Raw genomic sequence first — 17,829 nt, forward strand, 5'->3', positions numbered from 1 at the left:
CCAGGCGGTGGGCAGGACAATGGCCCCAAGCTCCTCAGAGTTCTTAAGGCTTTATCACATGATCACAGTTGTCTGCTCCCAGAGCCCAGAGTCTCACTACTCCGTGCCTCTTGCTGGCTTTCCAGGCCTGTGGGCGGTGGTTGTGAGCAGGTACCCTCGTGTGCTGGGGCCGCTCTGGCCTGAGAGCCTGGGGCCCACTGCGAGAGCAGAAGCCTCTGCATCAGCAGGCGGTCCCCCGGCCTCCCACGGCACCTGCATCGGGCAGTGAGCCCCAGTAGGGGCTGCGCAGTGTGGTGTGACAGGGCTGTGCCTGTCCCCCCAGCGGCCAGTGACAGTGACTACCCTCCGGGGGAGATATTCCTGGACAGCGATGTGAACCCTGAGGACTCCAGTGCCGACGGCGTGCTGGCGGGCATCACCCTGGTGGGCTGTGCCACCCGCTGCAACGTGCCACGCAGCAACTGCTCCTCCCGAGGGGACACCCCAGTGCTGGACAAGGGCCAGGGTGAGTCCTGGGCCTGCGCCTGGGCAGCCGCCTTCCCTAAACCTCTTGTTCCTCCCCACTACCCAGCCAAGCTCACACTTCCCTTCTGCAGGGGAGGTGGCTACTGTCACCAACGGGAAGGTCAACCCATCTCAGTCCACGGAGGAGGCCACAGAGGCCACAGAGGTGCCAGACTCTGGGCCCAGTGAGGTGGAGGCAGCTGCGGTGCGGCCTGGGCCCCTCACGGAGCACGTCTTCACCGACCTGGCCCCCGCCCCAGCCCCCAGTGCGCAGCCTGGCAGGTGGGCTCTCGGGATGGGGGGACAGATAGGAGGGGGACTGGCAGAGGTGGGTGGGGACGAGTCCCCCTGGGCCACTCTGGAGCCGCCGTCCTTCCTGCAGCGAGAACGGGTCAGAGGCCGACACCAGTGGTGTGCAACCCGAGCCAGAGCCCAGCGCAGACCCTGCGGGGGCTAGCACCAGTGCTGCCCCCACGATGTGGCTGGGAGCCCAGAACGGCTGGTAGGTGGGCCCTGGGCCAGGGGCTGGGGAGCGTCTCCTGGATGAGCCCCCCGCCCACCACGGCCTCCTCCCACAGGCTCTACGTGCACTCAGCCGTGGCCAACTGGAAAAAGTGTCTGCACTCCATCAAGCTGAAGGACTCCGTGCTGAGCCTGGTGTAGGGACCCCAGCTGAGGGCGGGACAGCGGGAGGGGCCGGCGGCGGCCCTGCCTCAGCCCACTGGCTCACTGCCCTCCCATTCCAGGCATGTGAAAGGGCGAGTGCTGGTGGCCCTGGCAGATGGGACTCTGGCCATCTTCCACCGAGGCGAAGGTGAGGCCCCAGGGCTCCGGGTGGGTGAGCGGCCAGTCCCTCCATGGGCAGAGGTGGGGTGGCCAGGTCTGAGCAGGTGTCGCGGACTCTGCAGACAGCCAGTGGGACCTGAGCAACTACCACCTGATGGACCTGGGCCACCCACACCACTCCATCCGCTGCATGGCCGTGGTGTGCGACCGCGTCTGGTGTGGCTACAAGAACAAAGTGCATGTTATCCAGCCCAAGACCATGCAGATCGAGGCAAGTGCTGGCTGCAGGAGGGCCACGGGAGGGGAAGCAGCTCCTGCTGGCAGAGGTCTCTCCCAACATGCCTCCTAACAGGCACTGGGCGTTTGTGGGGTCAAAGGAAGCGTGCTCCGGGAGGCGACTGCATCATAGGCCAGTGGAGGGCAGCTGGGCCATGAGTGCATCTGTCTGGCTTTCACCTGCTGCTTTACTGTGCAGCAATTCAGCCAACAGCCACGTGGCCCCCAGGCTGCAGGCCGAGCAGGTGGTGTGGGGGGCTACAGCTCCTCCCAGGAGCCTAGACCCTAAGGAGCAAAGCAGGCGCTAGAATGCTGACTGCAGTGAGCTGCTGTGGAGGCTTCGGAGCCCCCCGGGCCTCCCCCACCCCACTGACACGGGCTGCCATGACCCCCCAGAAGTCATTTGACGCCCACCCGCGGCGGGAGAGCCAGGTGCGGCAGCTGGCATGGATCGGGGATGGGGTGTGGGTGTCCATCCGCCTGGATTCCACGCTGCGTCTCTACCACGCCCACACCCACCAGCACCTGCAGGATGTGGACATCGAGCCCTACGTCAGCAAGATGCTGGGTGAGGGGCTGCGCTGGGCTCGGCAGGCAGGGTGGGCAGGGTGGGGAGGGCCCGTGGCACCAGCCCTGCGGACCGCCTCCCCCTCCTCACCCCAGGCACAGGCAAGCTGGGCTTCTCCTTCGTGCGGATCACGGCCCTGCTCATCGCGGGCAACCGCCTCTGGGTGGGCACCGGCAACGGAGTGGTCATCTCCATCCCGCTGACCGAGAGTGAGTGCCCCGCCCCCCGGCATCTGCACATGTGGTGGGGCCCGCGGCTGAAGGGCAGAGTCAGGGTGGGGGGGCACCCTCTGCCAGGCCCTGTGTTGGGGACGGGATGCTGCCATCCTGTGACTCTCTCCTCTCCTTCCCAGCCGTGGTCCTGCACCGAGGCCAGCTCCTGGGGCTCCGAGGTAAGTCCAGAGCCCCTGCCTCCTGCCCTGAGAGGGAGCCACCCGAGATGCCCCCACTGGCCTCACCCCTTGGCGGTGGGCGCTCCCCCACGCTATGCCCTTGCCTGCTGGAAATCTGGTCTCCTGTGCTCAGGCCCTGGGGCCCTTCTCTGTCTCCAGCCAACAAGACATCCCCCACCTCTGGGGAGGGGGCCCGCCCCGGGGGTGTCATCCATGTGTATGGTGACGACAGCAGTGACAAATCGGCCAGCAGCTTCATCCCCTACTGCTCCATGGCCCAGGCCCAGCTCTGCTTCCATGGGCACCGTGACGCCGTCAAATTCTTCGTGTCGGTGCCAGGTGAGGGGCTGGGCCCTGCTATCTGCAGGGCTGTGGCATGGCCCCCCTTCGGAAGCCTCCGTACAGGCCCTGGCTGCCCGCTGAGGTCCCTGTGCTCCACCGACAGGGAACGTGTTGGCCACTCTCAATGGCAGCGTGCTTGACAGCCCATCCGAGAGCCCAGGGCCCGCCGCCCCTGCCTCCGATGCCGAGGGCCAGCTGAAGAACGTGCTGGTGCTGAGTGGCGGGGAGGGCTACATCGACTTCCGCATTGGTGAGTGGGCGCTGCCCAGGGTCTCGGGGTCCCCAGCAGGGCCATCCCATCACAGCGGCTGCTGTTTGTCCAGGGGACGGAGAGGATGACGACACGGAGGAGAGCACCGGGGACGTGAACCAGGTGAAGCACCTGCTGTCCAAGGCAGAGCGCAGCCACATCATCGTGTGGCAGGTGTCCTACAGCCCCGAGTGAGGCTCCTGGCTCCCACCCCGCCTGCCCGCTGCCCATGTACATACAGCCCCGCCCCACAGGCAGCCCGCGCCCGCCCCTCGTAGAACCTCTCAACCTGCAGCTTTCACCTTAGGGCCGGGAGAGCGGGCGGTGGCACAGGTCTGGCTGGGAGGTGGAGCAGGGTGCTGCTCTCGCCCCAAGGGGAAGAACCTCTCAGGACGCCTTCCCCAGCGGTTTCTGGTTGGCCCCACGTTCTCCCGACCCAGGGGCGCTTCAGGGCCAGAGCCAGGCAGGATCCCGGGCAGGTCGGGCCGAGAAGCCTCTGCTGGGGGCTCCCAGCTCCACCCGGGCCGCCTCTCTCTTGCTCCTAGGATCCCCCAGGGCAGGGAGCAGGGAGCTCAGCCCCCCAGGTCTTCCCTGCCGGAGCCCATTTGCCTTTCTTTGCCTGTTGCCTAAAGGGGTGGGCCTGACCCAAGGAGCCAGCCTAGCCCCTGGCCTTCCCTGGACTCCCCCCCCCCCACCCCGATGCCTGCCACCCCGGGACTTGGCATGAAAGCACGTACCCAGGCTGCCTCTGGCAGCTACTTGAGAAGACAGAGACAGATGCTCTCTTCCCGCTCACCCTGCGTGACAGGCCCCACCTCTCCCTGGGTGGAAGAGCCACCCATAGGAGCAGGCTCCGGAGACCTACCCCCACCCCCCCGAATCCCCAGGGTGGAATTTCTCAGGCTGCCAGGGCAGGCCCAGGCCTCAGGAAGAAGGGGAGGCCCCTGGCCTCTCCTGGGGTCGGTCCTAGGACACAGGCTCAGCCTCGGGAATGGGGGACACGTGGTCTGGGGCCTGCCTCCCACAGTCGCCAAGGAGCCCGGCTCCCCAGACACACTATGAAGTGCCTCGGGCTAGCAGTGTGGCCTGCTCCCTCGAGGGCAACTGAAGACAGCCTGCAGGCCTGGGGGGAGCTGCCTCTGCTCTAGGCTGGGATGCCACTTGGAGGGGTGCCTGGACCCACACCTCCTTGACCTGCCCCAGGGCAGGCCTTGCTCCTGCTCAAGAGGCACTGATGGGGGCAGGCCCAGGCCCTGCTGCCCACCCACCTCCCACCAGAAAAGCACAGATCTTGGGCAGCCGCCCCACGAGCCCAGCCGGCCACCGCCACAGCCGCGTGCAGCTGCAGGCTTCTCCCCACCACCCTGCCACTGTCCACTGTGATGTCCGTCCAGTCCCTTGTCTGTTCCCACGGGGCCGTGAAGTGACTCGGGGGCTAGCCGGGTGGGTGCAGCTGGGGGAAGGGGCTGGGTGGGGATTCTCCTCAGGCTTTGGTCTGCAAGCGAACCCACATATCTGCTCTGTATGTAATAAACGTCTTAACATCGTAGTCGTGTCCCTGCCCCAGACCAGCAGGAGGTCGGAGGATTCACTGCTTTATTGTCCAAGGAAAGGCTGCCCAGGTCGCGGGCGTCCGCACAGGAGGGGCCCGCGGACCCCGCGCTACTCGTGCAGCCAGTGTCAGGCGCTGTCCTCCCAGCACAGCAACTCATCGCTGTGGAACCAGAGCGCGATCTCGCGACGGGCGCTCTCCACGGAGTCGCTGCCGTGGATCACGTTCCTGCGGGGGAGCCAGGGCGGGGCGGGACAGGATTGGCCTTACTTGCCAACCTCTACGCAGAAGTCCCCGCGGATGGTGCCGGGCGCCGCGTCGGCCCTGTCGGTGGCCCCGATGAGCGCCCGCGCCGCGCGCACCACGTCCAGCCCCTGCCACACCTGCGCGCGGGCCGGCGGGGTCAGCGCCCAGGCCCGCGCCCTCCGTCCGCCCCGCCTCGCCGGCACTCACCATGGCCACCATGGGCCCAGAGTGCATGTAGTCCACCAGGCGGCCGTAAAAGGGGCGCTCGCGCAGCCTGGCGTAGTGCTCGCGCAGCAGCTCGTCCGAGGCCTGCGGGACCGGGGTGGGGACCTGGTGGGGCCGGGCCTTGCGCGCCGGGGTCCCCGCCCTCCTGCCGGCCCCGCCAGCGCCCTCACCTGCACCAGCTTCAGCGCCACCAGCTTGAAGCCCTTGCGCTCGAAGCGCCGCATGATCTCGCCCACGAGTCGCCACTGCACGCCGTCGGGCTTCACGGCCAGAAAGGTGCGCTCCTGCTCGCCGGCTGTGGGGAGCCGCGGGGACCGGAGGGGTCGGGGCGCGTCGGGCCGGCCGCCCACAGCCCCCCGCCCCCGGCCCGCGCCGCTCACCCGCCGGGAAGTGATGAGCGAGCACCGTCAGCATCAGGCACAGCCTGGCGATGGTGATGGCGGCGGCGGCGGCGGCCTGGGCCTGCGCTTAAAGGGGCGGGGCGGGGGCCGCCCCCTCCCGGTCCCCGGCTGCCCGTCCCGGCGCTCCCCGTCCCCGCTCTCCCGGTCCCGGCGCTCCCCGTCCCCGCTCTCCCGGTCCCCGCGCTCCCCGTCCCCGCCTCCCGCGTCCCGCACTCGAAAGAAGCACAGCCCAGGACGCAGGCGCCGCCTTTATTTGCACGCACAGCTCGGGGCACAGGCGGAGGCGGCCTCCGGTGTCAGTGTCCGGGTCGAAGCTGGGCCGCGCCCCCAGGGCTGAGGCAGCGGCCCGCAGAGGCGCCCTCCGGTCACCCCGGGGCGTCGGCCGGCGCTCGGGCCGCTACACAGCCGTGCCCTTGCTCTTCGCCCGCGGCCTGGCGGGGTAGTCCCAGGGATGCTCGGCCCGCTCCAGGCTCAGCATAGGCTCCGCGGTGCTCCCGTCCCCGCGTTTCCGCCGCTCGGCCAGAATCATGGCCCGCAGGAGCGGCGGGTAGGGCACGCGGCGCGGGGCGTCCCGGGGCGGCGGGGACGCGGGCGCGGTGAAGGCCGCCTCCTCGTGCTTGGGCACCAGCCGCCAGTCGTGGTACATGGCCTGCGCGACCTCCCGGGGCTCGCCCTCCGTGCGCCCTGGAACGAGGGCCGGGGCTGAGCGCACGGGCGCTGCGGGTCCCCCCTCCCCCGGGCCCCGCCTCGGGCCTCACCTCGGAAGGTCAGCACGCCCCAGGCCCGCCCGTGCTCCAGGTCCTGCAAGGCAAGCGCAGCGGCGTCGGCGGGCGCGCCCTACCCCCCTCCCTCCCTCGCCGCGGCCCGGGCGCCGGGGCCCGCGCGCACGCACCTGCGACGTGTAGTCGGGCCGCACGCGCGTCAGGCGCCAGTAGCACGGCTCGTCGTGCCGCCACAGCCAGGACTTGCGCGTCACCAGGCGGCCCAGGCCGAAGAGCGGCAGGCGGCGGAGCAGCTGCGGCAGGGTGCTCTCGCGGCGCACGTCGGGCCAGGCGCGCGCGGGCAGCCGGCGCCCGGAGTGCGGCCGCGTCAGCGTGTCGTAGTCCAGGGCGAAGCGCTGCGAGTCCCGCGGCCGCTCCCGCTGCTCCCGCAGGGCCCGCACGCGCCGGGCCAGCTCTGCGAGGAGCCGCGGCCGCACTCTCTTGCGCGCCATGGGGGCGCCGGGTCCGCGCCGGCCGGAAGCCGCCCGCCGGAAGCGCCGTGTGCCCCGCGCTAAGGCGTCCGGGCGCGGCCGGAAGCGGGCGGGAGGCGGTGGCGGCGGCGGCGGCTCTGGCGCGGGCGGGCGCTGGGGGGGCGGGGCGCTCGCGCCGGGCGGGGGGCGGCGGGCGGCGGCCGACCTGGGAGATCTCGGACTCGGACGCCGAGGGCCCTGCGGGGCCGCGGGAGGAGCGCAGGGCGGCGGCGCGGCCGGAGCAGGCCCTGCGGCGCGTGGCGGTGCGCGTGGACCCAGGTGCGGGGGGCGGCGGGGGGGCCTGGCGGGGGGCGCCGCAGCCGCGCGGGGGGCTCAGCCGTGTCCCTGCGGCTCGAGCAGCGCTCCTGGGAGACGCCGGCGTCCTGCTAGAGGCCCTGCGCGCCCTGGGCTGCGAGCGCCACGTCGACGACCAGCGGCCCGCGCGCAGCCTCAGGTGGAGCAGAGCGCAGCCCGACCCGCGTCCGCGCGCGGTGAGCGTCCTAGCCCGTGCGCCCCGCGCCCCCGTATGCCCTCCGCGACCCCCGTGCCCTCCGCCTCCCCCGTGCCCCCGGCGCCCCTCCGTGCGCCCCGGGCCCCCGCGCCCCTCCGTGCCCCCCGTGCCCTCCGTGCCCTCCACGCCTCCCTGTGCCCTCCGCACCCCCGTGCTCCCTGCGCCCTCCCTGCCCTCACCGCCAGCTGCGCACCCCGCAGAGCGGCCAGACAAGGGGAGGAGGGCCAGTCCCTGGGCTGCCATCCCCGGACCGCGGGTGGGACGCTGGGCTGCACAGCAGGCCCCGTGGGGCCCCAGCGGCCCAGAGGCACGTGCGGTGGAGCCTGGGCAGCAGCGCCCCCGCTGTCCCCTCAGGTGCCTTCTGAGGTGCAGGCTGCAGATCGGGAGGAGGTGCTGCTGCTCCTGGAGCCCGAGGAGTTTCTGCGGGGTATCGAGTTTCTGCAGGGCATCGAGCCGCTGACCCAGGTGCTGGGGGCAGGGGCAGCACCCCTTCTCCACACCGGGGGCGGGGGGGGGGTGCTTTGCCATCAGAGCTCCCTCCTCAAGGGGAGAGGCGGGCAGGGAAGCGGCAGGGTTCTTGGCCTGGGAGCAGCTGGAGGCCTGAGGAGTGTCTGGAAGGCGAGAGGTTTAGGAAGGTTCTCCTGGAGCTGAGCCCGAGTCCAGGCGTTGGGTTAGAGCCCCTGTAGGTCCCACGCACCTGCTATAGGCTGAGCTATGCCAGCTGGGCAGGGGTGCACAGGTGGGCAGAAACTGGGAGGTGCTGGGGCTTTCCCAGGTCCTCGGCCTTGTGGGTGGCGGAGGAAGCCCATGCCCGTCTGGGCTCCCTGTCACTCCCAGGCTCGCTTCCGTCTGCAAACTGGCAGTGGCCCGGTAGCCAGTGGCCCTGTCTGCTGCAGCCCCGCAGACAGGCCAACGGGTTAAACCCTGGTTTGCAGACTTGCGACCCGGCGTACTCCGTGCCCTGGGCCTCTCCTGAGAGCTCTGCCGGCCTCCACCTGGCTGTCATCGGGCTAGACACTTACCTGCGGTACAAGTCACTCTGGTACCCTGACTAGGCTGGGCGGGGGAAAGGTGGCGGAAGCTCTGGGCTCGAGGGGGGCTGTGACGGTTAACTCCCTTGGGAGGGCTCAGGGAACAATGAGGTGTGGGAGCCGCAGGGATGGTCACCTCTGCTCAGGTCTCACCAGCCCAGCAGCCGGGAGGTGCGGCAGCCAGAGGGTCCAGCAGTGGCCTGTGCCCCAGTGGCACCACTCAGCTGGCCCAAGATGGAGGAGGTGAGGTGTTTGCCCTTGATCCTGGTGCTTGGGCTGCTCTCCAAGGCCCCGCAGCCCCGGTTTCTGTCCCAGAGCAGCATGTGGGGTTGGTCCCAGCTGGGTCGGTCTCACCCCAGGGGTGACCTCTGACCCACAGTGTGGGCTCACCTCAGGCCCTGGTACTCCTGCAGCTCTGGGCACACCTGGATGTGCTGCTGGTGCCCTCCTGGCGGGAGCTGAGTCAGCACGTGTGTGCCTTCACCAAGGCCTTTGCTCAGCGCCCCTTCAAGTGCGTGACCCCTGCCCCGACTGGTGGCTGTGGCTGGGAGGGGGACAGGGACACCTGCAGGGGCGGTAGCTCTCTGGTCCCCCTGAGAGCGGAGAGGACCGGGGGCTTCATTGAGCTGGATGGGATGCTCGAAGGACACGAGGCCTCTAGAAACTTCCCCAAGTCTCTTCCTGCCTTCAGGCAGTACTGGGAGTCCTGCGCCTTTTCCTTCTGTGTGGATGGGCGCTGGGCAGCAGGCGAGCGAGTGGCAAGAGATGGCACAGGCCTGCGTGGGGTCTGGTGGCGGCAGATCAAGCAGTTTAACCGGCTCAGCCCGGCCGTGGCCGATGCTGTTGTCGCTGCCTTCCCCTCCCCCCGCTTTCTGCAGTGGGTGGGTCCCCTGCACCCTCCAGGTGTGGAGCCAGGTGTCCAAGATCCGCCCTGCTCATCCCTGTGCCTGCCCTAGGCATACATGGCCTGCGGCACGGAGCAGGAGCGCCTGGCCCTCCTGGCGGACCTCCCCGTGAAGGTGGGCCGAGGTGTGCGGCCCCGCAGGGTGGGGCCTGACCTCTCCCGTCGCATCTGCCTCTTCCTGACCTCCACCGACCCTAAGCTCCTACTGGACCTGGGCTCCTGACCATGCCTGAGGGACAGGAAGGGGCCTTGTCTCACCTCCCAGCAGGACAGAACAGGGTCCGCCCCACCAGGGGAACAGCTGCAAACCACTGGGGGCAGGGATCAGGGACCAGGGCACCACACCTGGGGAGGTGCAAGGGGAGGGCATGGGGTGGCCACAATGTTCTTAGATAACTGGGACAAACCGGAGAGGATAGGGAGAGGGTGTCCCATGCCCCAGGTCCTGTACCACTGGCCCCAGGGCTGGTGCTGAGCTGGGGCGGTCAGGAAGGGGAGCAAACACCTCTCCCCTGGGCGGTGCTGTGATGCAACCAGACGTGGCAGGAGAAGAGCCACAGGCACCCGGGAGCTCGGCCTAGGCTGCTCTGGTCCTGCCACCACAGAGATGTTACACAAAATCCAGGTTTATTACAGTCATCTCAGTCTGGGGGGGGAGGGACAGCAACTGATGACATGCACAAGCAAGTTAAAGAGAACTCAAGGCTGGCGGCAACCTCCAGGGCCGCCTCTAACGGGGTGTCCTCGTGGGCGGGGCCGCAGCCTCCTGGGCGCCGCCTTCCAGGCCCGCAGTCAGTCCAGGAGAGCAGGGCACTGCCGCTTCCACACAGTGCAGGCGGGAGCCAGATGCACTCAGGCTCCAGGGCCTGTCCTCGCCTTGGGGAACAGAGGGAAAGGCACCAAGACAGACCTCAGCCCAAGGCCTCCCTCTGGAGCGTGGCCCGAAGGGAGGGATGGAGGGCACGCCCCCTCAGCCCCAGGAAGGCAGTTTTCACTGGAAGAGAAGTTAGGTCCGTCGGCAGCGCTTCCTCTGGCAGTGCCGGGGCTCAGGGCTGCCGGGGGTGGCTGTGGCCTTGGGGGAGGGCACAGGGGGCTTGTGGCGGCCACAGCTCATGCTCAGGACCCAGCCCAGCTTGTGGTGCAGCACCTGCTTGAGGCCAGGCGGCAGGGGCAGGCCCTCCAGCGTGTCCCTGGAGTTGGGCCGCAGCTGGCGCAGGCGGTAGCAGCACAGGTACTGCAGGGACGTGATGCTGGCGCACGAGCGGATCACTTTCATGCTGCTCTTGGCGGCCGTGGAGCACACCATCGGGTAGAACTTCTTGTTTTGCAGCTTGGTGGCTGCCACGCCTGGGGGGTGGGGAACGCAGCTGGATCCTGGGCTGCCCGCGAGGTGGCGCATCCTCCGGAGGCGCGTGGGGACACACTCCCACCCGCCCGTGCCGCCTCGCCCTCCGGTTTCTGTGAGGTGAGCCTTTTGGGGAAGCCTAGGGGCGCTCCCTGGGGCTCCAGCTCTACACTCCAGGCCCCAGTCAAGGTCATGGCCGCCCTCACCTATGCACTTCCTGTTCTTAAAGAAGGTGAGCGTCCCATGCCAAGTGTCCAGGTGCACACCAATGATGGAACCCTGGCCAAACCTCGAGGAGAAGCTCGTCTTGTCGCCCTTGTGGTGGAGAAGTCCTGGGGGGAGGGGGGGGCAGTGGGATGGGGTGAGCCTGGCCGCCTCGGGGTCCCCCCAGCCCTGCCTGCCCTCGGGGCACCGCGCACCTGTGTAGGAGAGGCCCCAGCTGTCCTCATCCCTGCCAAGCAGACTGCAGAACGTGTGGTGGTACTTGTCCAGGTCCACGTCTGACGTGCCAATGCCCACCATCTAGGAAAAAAGAGCAGGGTGGGCAGGGGCTGTCCTGGGCGCCCAGGGTGCTGCCCACTGCCCCCCACCACCCACCAGCGACTGCATACCATGTCAGTGCCGTAGACCGGCGAGGTCATCTTGATCTCCCAGAAGTGCTGGCCCTCCCCCAGCTCCTTGGTGCCCCTGATGGCCGCGGTGCCACAGCTGTATTCCATGTGGAAGTTGACCTTCCGGTTGTCACAGCTCAGCAGAGTGGCCGAAGACTTATTCAGGTCGTCCCATACCCAGTCAAAATCTGCAGGAGTGAAGGCCAGGCTGTGGCAGCTCGGCCAGGCCCCTCCCCGGTCCCCAGCCCCGGCCCCCCAGGTGCTCACACTCATCCTCCTCGCCGCAGCGGCAGTCTTTGTCCTTGCCCCGGTGCACCACGTGCAGGCTGCCGCACAAGGAGGCCTCACTCTGGCTGTCACAGTCACAGAAGGACTCCCCGGTCACAGGCACGGCGCTGGGGATGGGCGGCGGCAGGGCCGAGGACTCGGGGTCGGAGTCAGAGTCACTGTGCTGGGACAGAAGGACCTGGCGTGCCCTCCACCCTCTGTCCTCCACCCCAAGGTCAGCCACCTGTGGGTCAACTGCACTGATGCCCCAAGGACAGGACTGGAGCTTCCCTGGGTCTCCTGCGCACGGCCAGCCCCCACCCTCCTCGGTGCCACACTGGGACCCTGGACAGCCCCTGGGAGTGGGGTCAAGGGCTCCACCCCATCCCCACATAGCCGTGCGGTCACTGGGAGCCCCGCTGACGGCCAGCCAGGAGGGGCCACCTGCCGGTTCTTTCTCTGGACAGCCAGAAGCACAGAGCCCGGGACGAAGTCTGCTGTTGACCCCAGGAGGGCAGCCTGGCAGCGGCTGGGCTCCAGCGAGGGCCCCTCAGCATGGCAGGGCACGAGTGCCTGTCCTGGACTGTGGCCCTCCCGTCATCCATGCCATGGGTGGCTCTGACCACCCCCCCCCCACGGGGCCCTGGAGCCCCTTGGTCCTGTGTGGACACTTGGAGCTTCAGCCGTAAGAGGTCCTCTGCCCGAGGGGGCCCAATCCTCACAGCATGGGCCACATGCGGAGGCCTGATGGTGGCCCAGAGCCAGATCCTTCCTGAAAGCAGCCAGGAGGCCTGCCTGTGTGCACAGATGTTCCTATCCTGACCACATCTGGTCCCCTGTCCAGCAGGCAGGCAGCCTCAGGTCCTGATTAGGGCCCACCCTGCACCCCCATTCCCTGCCCCTGGGCGCTCCTCCCCCCCGCAAAGCCATCTGCACCACGGGCCAGGGCTGGCCACACCTCCACATTCTGGTGTTCGGTGCCAGGCCCACCCCCTCCCCCCAGCTGGTGTGTGCACCTGTCTCCCGTGGGGTGGAACCTCTCTGTCCCTAGACCACGGGGGAGAGGCTCTTCCCCCTTCACTCCCATGCCCCGTCCTCTGTCCTGCTGTTCTACGTGCCCCCACCAGGACAAGAGCTGATGAGCACGCTCCCATTTCTCTCCTGTTGCACCCAGGGCCACGGAGCACAGGCTGCCCTGAGGGAGCAGGAAGCCTCGGCCGAGGATGGACACGGGACGGGAAGAAGGCCCAGAGCACTGTGCTTGGGTGGAGTGCAGGTTCCTCAAAAGCCAGGGCACACTCACCGCTACCCAGAAGCAGCCCCTTCCCACTTGGCCAAGACCCAGGGTCTCAGACTGGAGCGCTGGAGGCCCATGTGGTCAGCCCCTGCTCCCAAGCCCCGGGGGGCAGCTGCTGCCCACCAGCCATAGGGCAGCATCAGAGCAGAAGGGAAGAGCAGGGTGTTCAGCCTTCAGACGTGCTCGGGGTGACACGCCCACCCACACAGCCAAGAATTCCAGGTCCATTAGGTGACAGGCAAGCTACAAACGTGTGTCAAGGGCTACGCCCAGGCCCCCCAACACCGCCCACATCTTCTAGCGATGAGTTGGCAAGGCAGGGACAGCCAGGAGAACAGATCACCTGGGTCACGGGGTCAGTGGGAGCCAGAGGCGGGAAGGAATGCAAGCCTAGGACTCCTGCCAGTGGGGCAAGGAGTTTGGGGAGGCTCTAGGAAAGGACCCAGGACATCCCCAAGTCAGCCACTGCCTCCAGTTCTCTTCTCTGAGCCCTGGCAGTTCCCCCGAGCTCAGCCACCCCACTCTAAAGAAAAGAGACAACCACTTCCTCCTAGGCCATCTGGCTGTGTCAGGGCAACAACATACAGGGTGGCTGTGCCTGGTCAGCCAAGAATCACCCCTGCAGGAAGCAGCCAAGGTGACTCAGGGCAGAACCCAAGCCCTGTCCTGGTCCCAGAGATCCGAGCGGCCATCCAGCGCCCACCCCAGCGACAGGCACGGTGGTCGCCCGGCCCTGCTGCTCCAATTGGCATGGCTGAGGTCGGTCCAGTGAGCCACTCAGAGGCGTCAGACAGCCCGCCCAGCAGCTCCTCTGAAGGCTTCTGGGCCTCCCAGAACTCGAGCTGCTGTACGTGGAAGGCACAGGCATCCCGGTCCCTAAACATTGTTACGTTCTCTTTCTACGCACATGTATGTGAACACGGAGTATCCGTGTGTACAGGCGGGGACGACATCTGGGAGCGCACACGGCAAGGGAACCACTGCCACCTTTGGAAACGGGTTGGTAAGCGGAACGTGAAGCTTCTGTTAAACTGACCAAGCTGTGCGGCAGAGTTGAGAGAAGACTGTGGTGTCCATCCTGGGGTCCCATCACTGCAGGCCACATGGGTTCACCTGGCCCCTCCTCTGCTCTCAGGAGCATCTTTCATTCCCGCCACTGGCGCCTCTACCCCCCTGCAGCCAGGCGCCCCCACTAGGACCTACCTGCCCGTCAGAGTCGTAGCCCCAGTTTGCGGTTCCTGCCAGAGCCACGGCCCGTGCATCCGCGTCTCGGCGGGCGGCACTCAGGACAAAATGCCAAGCTCTGCTGCTCCGAGGGCGCCTGGCCATGGTGAACAGAATCTGGAAGGAAACCCAGCTTGTGAGCAAAGAAGCCCATGGCAGCACCTGCGCTGCGTCCTCAGCCTGCTGCCAAGGTGGAGGCTCTCCCGAGGCCGGCGGTCGCGGGGGTGAGGGCCCTGGAGCTCTCCCCCACCGCCCCCTGCCCCCGCGGGCAGGCACCTTGACAAAAGCTGAGCAGAGCGAGTGGAGCACCATCCAGATGCTCATGACCCTTGAACACGTATCTTGGCCCCTCTCTGGGCTCGGCCTGTCCCTGGGGCATCTCGCTCCTTGTCTGGCTCCACCTCTCTCGTCCACTTTGACAAAAGGCATCTCCACCATCCGAGTTCCTCATGCCAGACCCACAGCAGTCATGCTGCCAGCCTGTCCTCCCCGGGCGGTGGCCTCCCGGCCCCACCCCCAGACCGGGTTGGAGCCGCAGCCCGAGGCCCGAGGGCCGCCACAACGCTCCTCCGCCCCGGCTCCTCCCACTTCCCTCGCCGACTTCTTGGAAACACAAACCGTAAGAATTTAAACAAGCCTTAACAAGTCCCGAAGCCCCCCAGCCTTGCGTCGTTCCTGAGGTACACACCGCGTCCTGCAGAGCCCACCCCGCGCCCCCGCGCTTGGCCAAGCCACGGTCCGGGGCGGGGCGAGCCCTGTCCTGCCCTTTGCCCCGAGCGCCTTCGCCTCCCCCCGACCCAGGGCCGCCCCGAGATCGGGACCCCGGCCCCGGCGCCGCCGCCCGCGGGAACAAAGGCGCGCCCGGCCCCCGCCGCCAGCGGTCCCACCAGGCCGGGGGCGGTCGCCGCTCACCTGCCGCCTAGCGCCGCGCTCCGCCGGGCCGCCGTGACCTACTTTCGGCTCCGGAGCGGGACGTAAACAATCCCCGCCCCGCAGCCCGCCCCCCGCGCTGCATTGGCCCCGCGGCGCTCGTGGGCGCGGGCGGGCGCGGCGGCTCGGCGGCAGGCGGGGGGCGGGCCGCCCGGCTGGGGCCCGCGGAGAGGCGGCTGGGCCCGTCAATCCTGGCCGCGCGTGCCCATTGGTCGGCGCTCCGCCGTGGACCGAGGGCCCGGCTGCCCATTGGGCGCGGGGCGAGGCGGTGCCTGACACGGAGTGGAGCCCGTATCCGGTCGTTGTCGGCCCCGGAACCTACGTGCCCCTTACGTGGGATGTGATTGGCTGAGCGGAGCGCGAGGGAGCCTATGAGGACGGCTGGGGGGCGGGCACTGCGCGGGGGCGTGGTCGCGAGCGGAAGCCGCGCGGCACCGTGGCCGGGATGGGGACGGCGGCAGGTGAGCGCGCGGGCGGGACCGCGGCCGGAGAAGAGGGGAGCGGGCGGGTGGGGGGCAGTGCTGGGCTCCCGGGGACCGGGCCTGGGTGCTGGGGGGGCCGCCCCGACACAGGCTCCCGGCGCCGGTTCCCCCGCAGTCCTCCCGCAGCTCCAGGTGCGCGGCCTCGCAGGTGCTGACGACGGGCGGAGCGGAGTCAGGGCACCCCAGGTGGGCCCGGGCCGCCGCGGAAGGCCTTCCCCCTGAGGGCGCTGGCGTCCGTCGGGGCCAAGGGCGCGTCTCAGCTTAGGGCCACGCGAGGTGCTTGGGGGCCTCCCAGGGCGCCCGGTGCGAGGGCATCCTGCGTCGTGCCCCCCTCTCCTGCTCAGGGCCTGGAAACTTGGCAGGCGTCCGGCACATCCTCCTCGTGCTCTCGGGGAAGGGGGGCGTGGGGAAGAGCACCATCTCCGCGGAGCTGGCCTTGGCCCTGCGCCATGCCGGCAAGAAGGTGAGCCCCCCCGCCCAGCCGCCGGGGTCCTCAGCCTCTGCCCGCCTCGCGGCCCCTGCACGCCGCGGACGTCCTGCCTCCTCGCAGGTGGGGATCCTCGACGTGGACCTGTGCGGCCCCAGCATCCCCCGCATGCTGCGGGCACAGGGCAGGGCTGTGCACCAGTGTGATGGCGGCTGGGTACCCGTCTTTGTGGACCAGGAGCAGAGCATCTCCCTCATGTCCGTGGGCTTCCTGCTGGAGAACCCCGACGAGGCCGTGGTGTGGAGGGGCCCCAAGAAGAACGGTATCGCCGCAGTCCGCCTTCCCGCTTCTCCCAGCTGCCCCCATGGCACCCACGAGTCAATGCGGGAGTCCTGTGGGAGCTGCGTGCCCTCTGCCCCAGGGTTTTTGGGTAACGTGGGAGGCCCTGACAGCTGACTGTTCCCGAGGGGTCATGCTGCTCACCTGAGCGGTCGGGCCCACATGGAATTGGGAACAGAAGGCACCTCCGAGGCTGGCGTCACCACACCCCTGTCCCCAAGCTCAGACCCGAGGCCGCCCAGCCTGGGCCTCACCGAGCCCCTGTAATTGGTGGGGGGGAGGCAGGCAGCAGGCTCCCCTGCCGCCACAGCTCCCCTCCTCCTGGAAAAGCTTGAGGTGTCCTGGAGTGCAGGTGCTGACGGCCCCCTGAGGATCACAGCTCCTGGGTCAGACCTGAGTGGAAGTCTGATGGGGCAGGAGCAGCCCGCAGCTGGGAAGGGAGAGGTGCTCGCAGGGGGGGGGGGGACGCCTGCTGTGTGCGCTGCTCCACTGTGAGAGGCGTGCCCTGGTGTGCTGGGCGGGCCCTGGGCCTGCAGAGGTGCCCCCCCCCCCCCGAGCAGCAGGCCGGCTGGAGGCGAGGGGCTTGCTGCACCCCCAGTGAGACCCCGGGCCTTCACAGCACTCATAAAGCAGTTTGTGTCTGACGTGGCCTGGGGGCAGCTGGACTACCTGGTCGTGGACACGCCACCGGGAACCTCTGACGAGCACATGGCCACCGTGGACGCCCTGCGTCCCTACAGTCCCCTGGGGGCCCTCGTGGTCACTACGCCCCAGGTATGGCGGCCGCTCCCGGGGCCGAGCACCTCCCTCTGCCCTCCGTGCCCTTGGTGCTGTGCTCTGAGGGTACCCAGCGGCCGGCGGTGACTGGTCCCCGGGCCTTAGGCGGTGTCCGTGGGGGACGTGAGGCGGGAGCTGACTTTCTGTCGGAAGACAGGGCTGCAGGTGCTCGGGGTCGTGGAGAACATGAGTGGCTTCGTCTGCCCACACTGCGCAGTGAGTAGTGGGGACTTGGCGGGGTGGGGTCAGGCACGCCATGGGCCACGAGGGCAGCCGGGGACCCGCCCCCAAGTGCAGGGGGGGCGGGGTGTCCTTCAGGCCCCGTACGTCTCTCCTAGGAGTGCACCAACGTCTTCTCTCAAGGAGGCGGGGAGGAGCTGGCCATGCTCGCCGGAGTCCCGTTCCTGGGTGAGTGTGTCAGGGCCGCCACTCGGCTCTGCTCCGGGAGGACGGGCTCGCCCTCCGCCACCCTCACGGCCCGTCCCCGCCCTCTCCCTCCGCAGGCTCCGTGCCTCTGGACCCTGAGCTCTGCGGGAGTCTGGAGGAAGGGCGAGACTTCATCAGGGACTTCCCCAAGAGTTCTGCCTTCCCCGCGCTTTTCTCCATAGCCCAGAAGGTTGTGAGCCAGGCACCCGCTCGGCTCTCCTAACCAAGGCAGCCCCACCGCCGTGTCTCCCTGCATCTGGGGGCGGTGGGTGGCTCTACCTGGGGGGGTGGCCTGAGCCCTCAGAGAACAGCATGCCCCAGGGCATGGCCGGCTGCCTCCGGGGCCCCATGGGTCACAGGGTCCAGGAGACCCCAGGCATCTGCTGCCCGCAATGCTGGTGACTGAGCTGGGGGGCAGCCTGTGAGGTGTTGGGCCGGTTGGCCTCAGAGGAGCCCACAATTAAACGTGTTCCACCGGCGTGGCTT

The 17,829-nt window shown here is 68.7% G+C and overlaps 6 protein-coding genes across 23 annotated transcripts in view; 3 read left to right on the top strand and 3 right to left on the bottom strand.

Annotated features, from left to right (window-relative positions):
* The window catches only part of MAPK8IP3 (mitogen-activated protein kinase 8 interacting protein 3), a 46,371-nt gene extending 41,765 nt beyond the window's left edge, over window positions 1–4,606 (top strand). For 11 of the 13 annotated variants that reach the window (XM_055340381.1, XM_055340376.1, XM_055340383.1 and 8 more), the window contains 12 exons: window positions 323–505; window positions 597–786; window positions 887–1,006; window positions 1,083–1,163; window positions 1,251–1,318; window positions 1,413–1,561; window positions 1,963–2,134; window positions 2,230–2,343; window positions 2,487–2,525; window positions 2,685–2,864; window positions 2,971–3,117; window positions 3,191–4,606. In XM_055340381.1, coding sequence (XP_055196356.1) covers window positions 323–505; window positions 597–786; window positions 887–1,006; window positions 1,083–1,163; window positions 1,251–1,318; window positions 1,413–1,561; window positions 1,963–2,134; window positions 2,230–2,343; window positions 2,487–2,525; window positions 2,685–2,864; window positions 2,971–3,117; window positions 3,191–3,312 — 1,565 coding nt within the window. In that variant the 3' untranslated portion in view covers window positions 3,313–4,606. The remainder of the gene's footprint in view (window positions 1–322; window positions 506–596; window positions 787–886; window positions 1,007–1,082; window positions 1,164–1,250; window positions 1,319–1,412; window positions 1,562–1,962; window positions 2,135–2,229; window positions 2,344–2,486; window positions 2,526–2,684; window positions 2,865–2,970; window positions 3,118–3,190) is intronic. The other 2 variants (XM_055340388.1, XM_055340389.1) reach the window with 1 other exon arrangement.
* A 61-nt stretch (window positions 4,607–4,667) lies between these two features.
* NME3 (NME/NM23 nucleoside diphosphate kinase 3) lies at window positions 4,668–5,682 on the bottom strand. 2 transcript variants are annotated; one of them, XM_055339977.1, is made up of 4 exons: window positions 5,521–5,682; window positions 5,311–5,435; window positions 5,123–5,224; window positions 4,668–4,897 (listed from the first exon to the last, which is right to left on the bottom strand). In XM_055339977.1, the coding sequence occupies exons 1-4, from the start codon at window positions 5,552–5,554 to the stop codon at window positions 4,826–4,828; spliced, it is 333 nt and encodes a 110-aa protein (XP_055195952.1). In that variant the 5' UTR covers window positions 5,555–5,682; the 3' UTR covers window positions 4,668–4,825. The 2 variants fall into 2 exon arrangements, with proteins under 2 accessions (XP_055195952.1, XP_055195951.1); XM_055339976.1 differs by having other exon boundaries at window positions 5,123–5,682.
* Window positions 5,683–5,770: 88 nt separating this feature from the next.
* On the bottom strand, window positions 5,771–6,796 carry MRPS34 (mitochondrial ribosomal protein S34). The gene is made up of 3 exons (XM_055339975.1): window positions 6,434–6,796; window positions 6,300–6,342; window positions 5,771–6,225 (listed from the first exon to the last, which is right to left on the bottom strand). Exons 1-3 carry the CDS (start codon window positions 6,752–6,754, stop codon window positions 5,939–5,941), a joined length of 651 nt encoding a protein of 216 aa, XP_055195950.1. The 5' UTR covers window positions 6,755–6,796; the 3' UTR covers window positions 5,771–5,938.
* On the top strand, window positions 6,753–9,691 carry EME2 (essential meiotic structure-specific endonuclease subunit 2). The gene is made up of 7 exons (XM_055340661.1): window positions 6,753–6,873; window positions 6,926–7,051; window positions 7,133–7,263; window positions 7,638–7,748; window positions 8,219–8,310; window positions 8,461–8,557; window positions 8,728–9,691. The coding sequence occupies exons 1-7, from the start codon at window positions 6,753–6,755 to the stop codon at window positions 9,268–9,270; spliced, it is 1,221 nt and encodes a 406-aa protein (XP_055196636.1). The 3' UTR covers window positions 9,271–9,691.
* Window positions 9,692–9,826: 135 nt separating this feature from the next.
* SPSB3 (splA/ryanodine receptor domain and SOCS box containing 3) lies at window positions 9,827–15,020 on the bottom strand. 5 transcript variants are annotated; one of them, XM_055339967.1, is made up of 7 exons: window positions 14,875–15,020; window positions 13,942–14,079; window positions 11,442–11,625; window positions 11,175–11,362; window positions 10,983–11,085; window positions 10,770–10,895; window positions 9,827–10,565 (listed from the first exon to the last, which is right to left on the bottom strand). In XM_055339967.1, exons 2-7 carry the CDS (start codon window positions 14,065–14,067, stop codon window positions 10,225–10,227), a joined length of 1,068 nt encoding a protein of 355 aa, XP_055195942.1. In that variant the 5' UTR covers window positions 14,068–14,079; window positions 14,875–15,020; the 3' UTR covers window positions 9,827–10,224. The 5 variants fall into 5 exon arrangements, with proteins under 5 accessions (XP_055195942.1, XP_055195944.1, XP_055195941.1 ...); XM_055339969.1 differs by lacking the exon at window positions 14,875–15,020 and adding an exon at window positions 14,651–14,863; XM_055339966.1 differs by lacking the exon at window positions 14,875–15,020 and adding an exon at window positions 14,239–14,639.
* Window positions 15,021–15,128: 108 nt separating this feature from the next.
* Window positions 15,129–17,822, top strand: NUBP2 (NUBP iron-sulfur cluster assembly factor 2, cytosolic). Its single transcript, XM_055339973.1, has 7 exons — window positions 15,129–15,353; window positions 15,719–15,837; window positions 15,925–16,123; window positions 16,760–16,914; window positions 17,023–17,133; window positions 17,256–17,325; window positions 17,421–17,822. Exons 1-7 carry the CDS (start codon window positions 15,338–15,340, stop codon window positions 17,564–17,566), a joined length of 816 nt encoding a protein of 271 aa, XP_055195948.1. The 5' UTR covers window positions 15,129–15,337; the 3' UTR covers window positions 17,567–17,822.
* Window positions 17,823–17,829: the final 7 nt, after the last annotated feature.

Source organism: Nyctereutes procyonoides, unplaced genomic scaffold (genome assembly GCF_905146905.1).
Source record: "Nyctereutes procyonoides isolate TBG_1078 unplaced genomic scaffold, NYPRO_anot_genome, whole genome shotgun sequence".
Taxonomy (NCBI): domain Eukaryota; kingdom Metazoa; phylum Chordata; class Mammalia; order Carnivora; family Canidae; genus Nyctereutes; species Nyctereutes procyonoides.

Coding starts and splice junctions, on each gene's coding strand:
- NME3 (XM_055339976.1), bottom strand. CDS start 5,554: ATGCTGACGGTGCTCGCTCATCACTTCCCGGCGGGTGAGCGGCGCGGG. Junction 4,898..5,122: donor CTGGGCCCATGGTGGCCATG/GTGAGTGCCGGC, acceptor GCTCCCCCGCAG/GAACGTGATCCACGGCAGCG.
- EME2 (XM_055340661.1), top strand. CDS start 6,753: ATGGGGGCGCCGGGTCCGCGCCGGCCGGAAGCCGCCCGCCGGAAGCGC. Junction 7,749..8,218: donor GCATCGAGCCGCTGACCCAG/GTGCTGGGGGCA, acceptor CCTGGTTTGCAG/ACTTGCGACCCGGCGTACTC. Junction 8,558..8,727: donor GCTGGCCCAAGATGGAGGAG/GTGAGGTGTTTG, acceptor GTACTCCTGCAG/CTCTGGGCACACCTGGATGT.
- MRPS34 (XM_055339975.1), bottom strand. CDS start 6,754: ATGGCGCGCAAGAGAGTGCGGCCGCGGCTCCTCGCAGAGCTGGCCCGG. Junction 6,343..6,433: donor GGCCCGACTACACGTCGCAG/GTGCGTGCGCGC, acceptor CTTGCCTTGCAG/GACCTGGAGCACGGGCGGGC. Junction 6,226..6,299: donor GGGCGTGCTGACCTTCCGAG/GTGAGGCCCGAG, acceptor CCCTCGTTCCAG/GGCGCACGGAGGGCGAGCCC.
- SPSB3 (XM_055339964.1), bottom strand. CDS start 14,400: ATGGTGGAGATGCCTTTTGTCAAAGTGGACGAGAGAGGTGGAGCCAGA. Junction 11,626..13,941: donor GCTACGACTCTGACGGGCAG/GTAGGTCCTAGT, acceptor CTTCTGTCCCAG/CACAGTGACTCTGACTCCGA. Junction 10,566..10,769: donor TAAGAACAGGAAGTGCATAG/GTGAGGGCGGCC, acceptor CCCACCCCCCAG/GCGTGGCAGCCACCAAGCTG.
- NUBP2 (XM_055339973.1), top strand. Junction 16,915..17,022: donor TCGTGGTCACTACGCCCCAG/GTATGGCGGCCG, acceptor CCCGGGCCTTAG/GCGGTGTCCGTGGGGGACGT. Junction 17,134..17,255: donor TCGTCTGCCCACACTGCGCA/GTGAGTAGTGGG, acceptor CGTCTCTCCTAG/GAGTGCACCAACGTCTTCTC.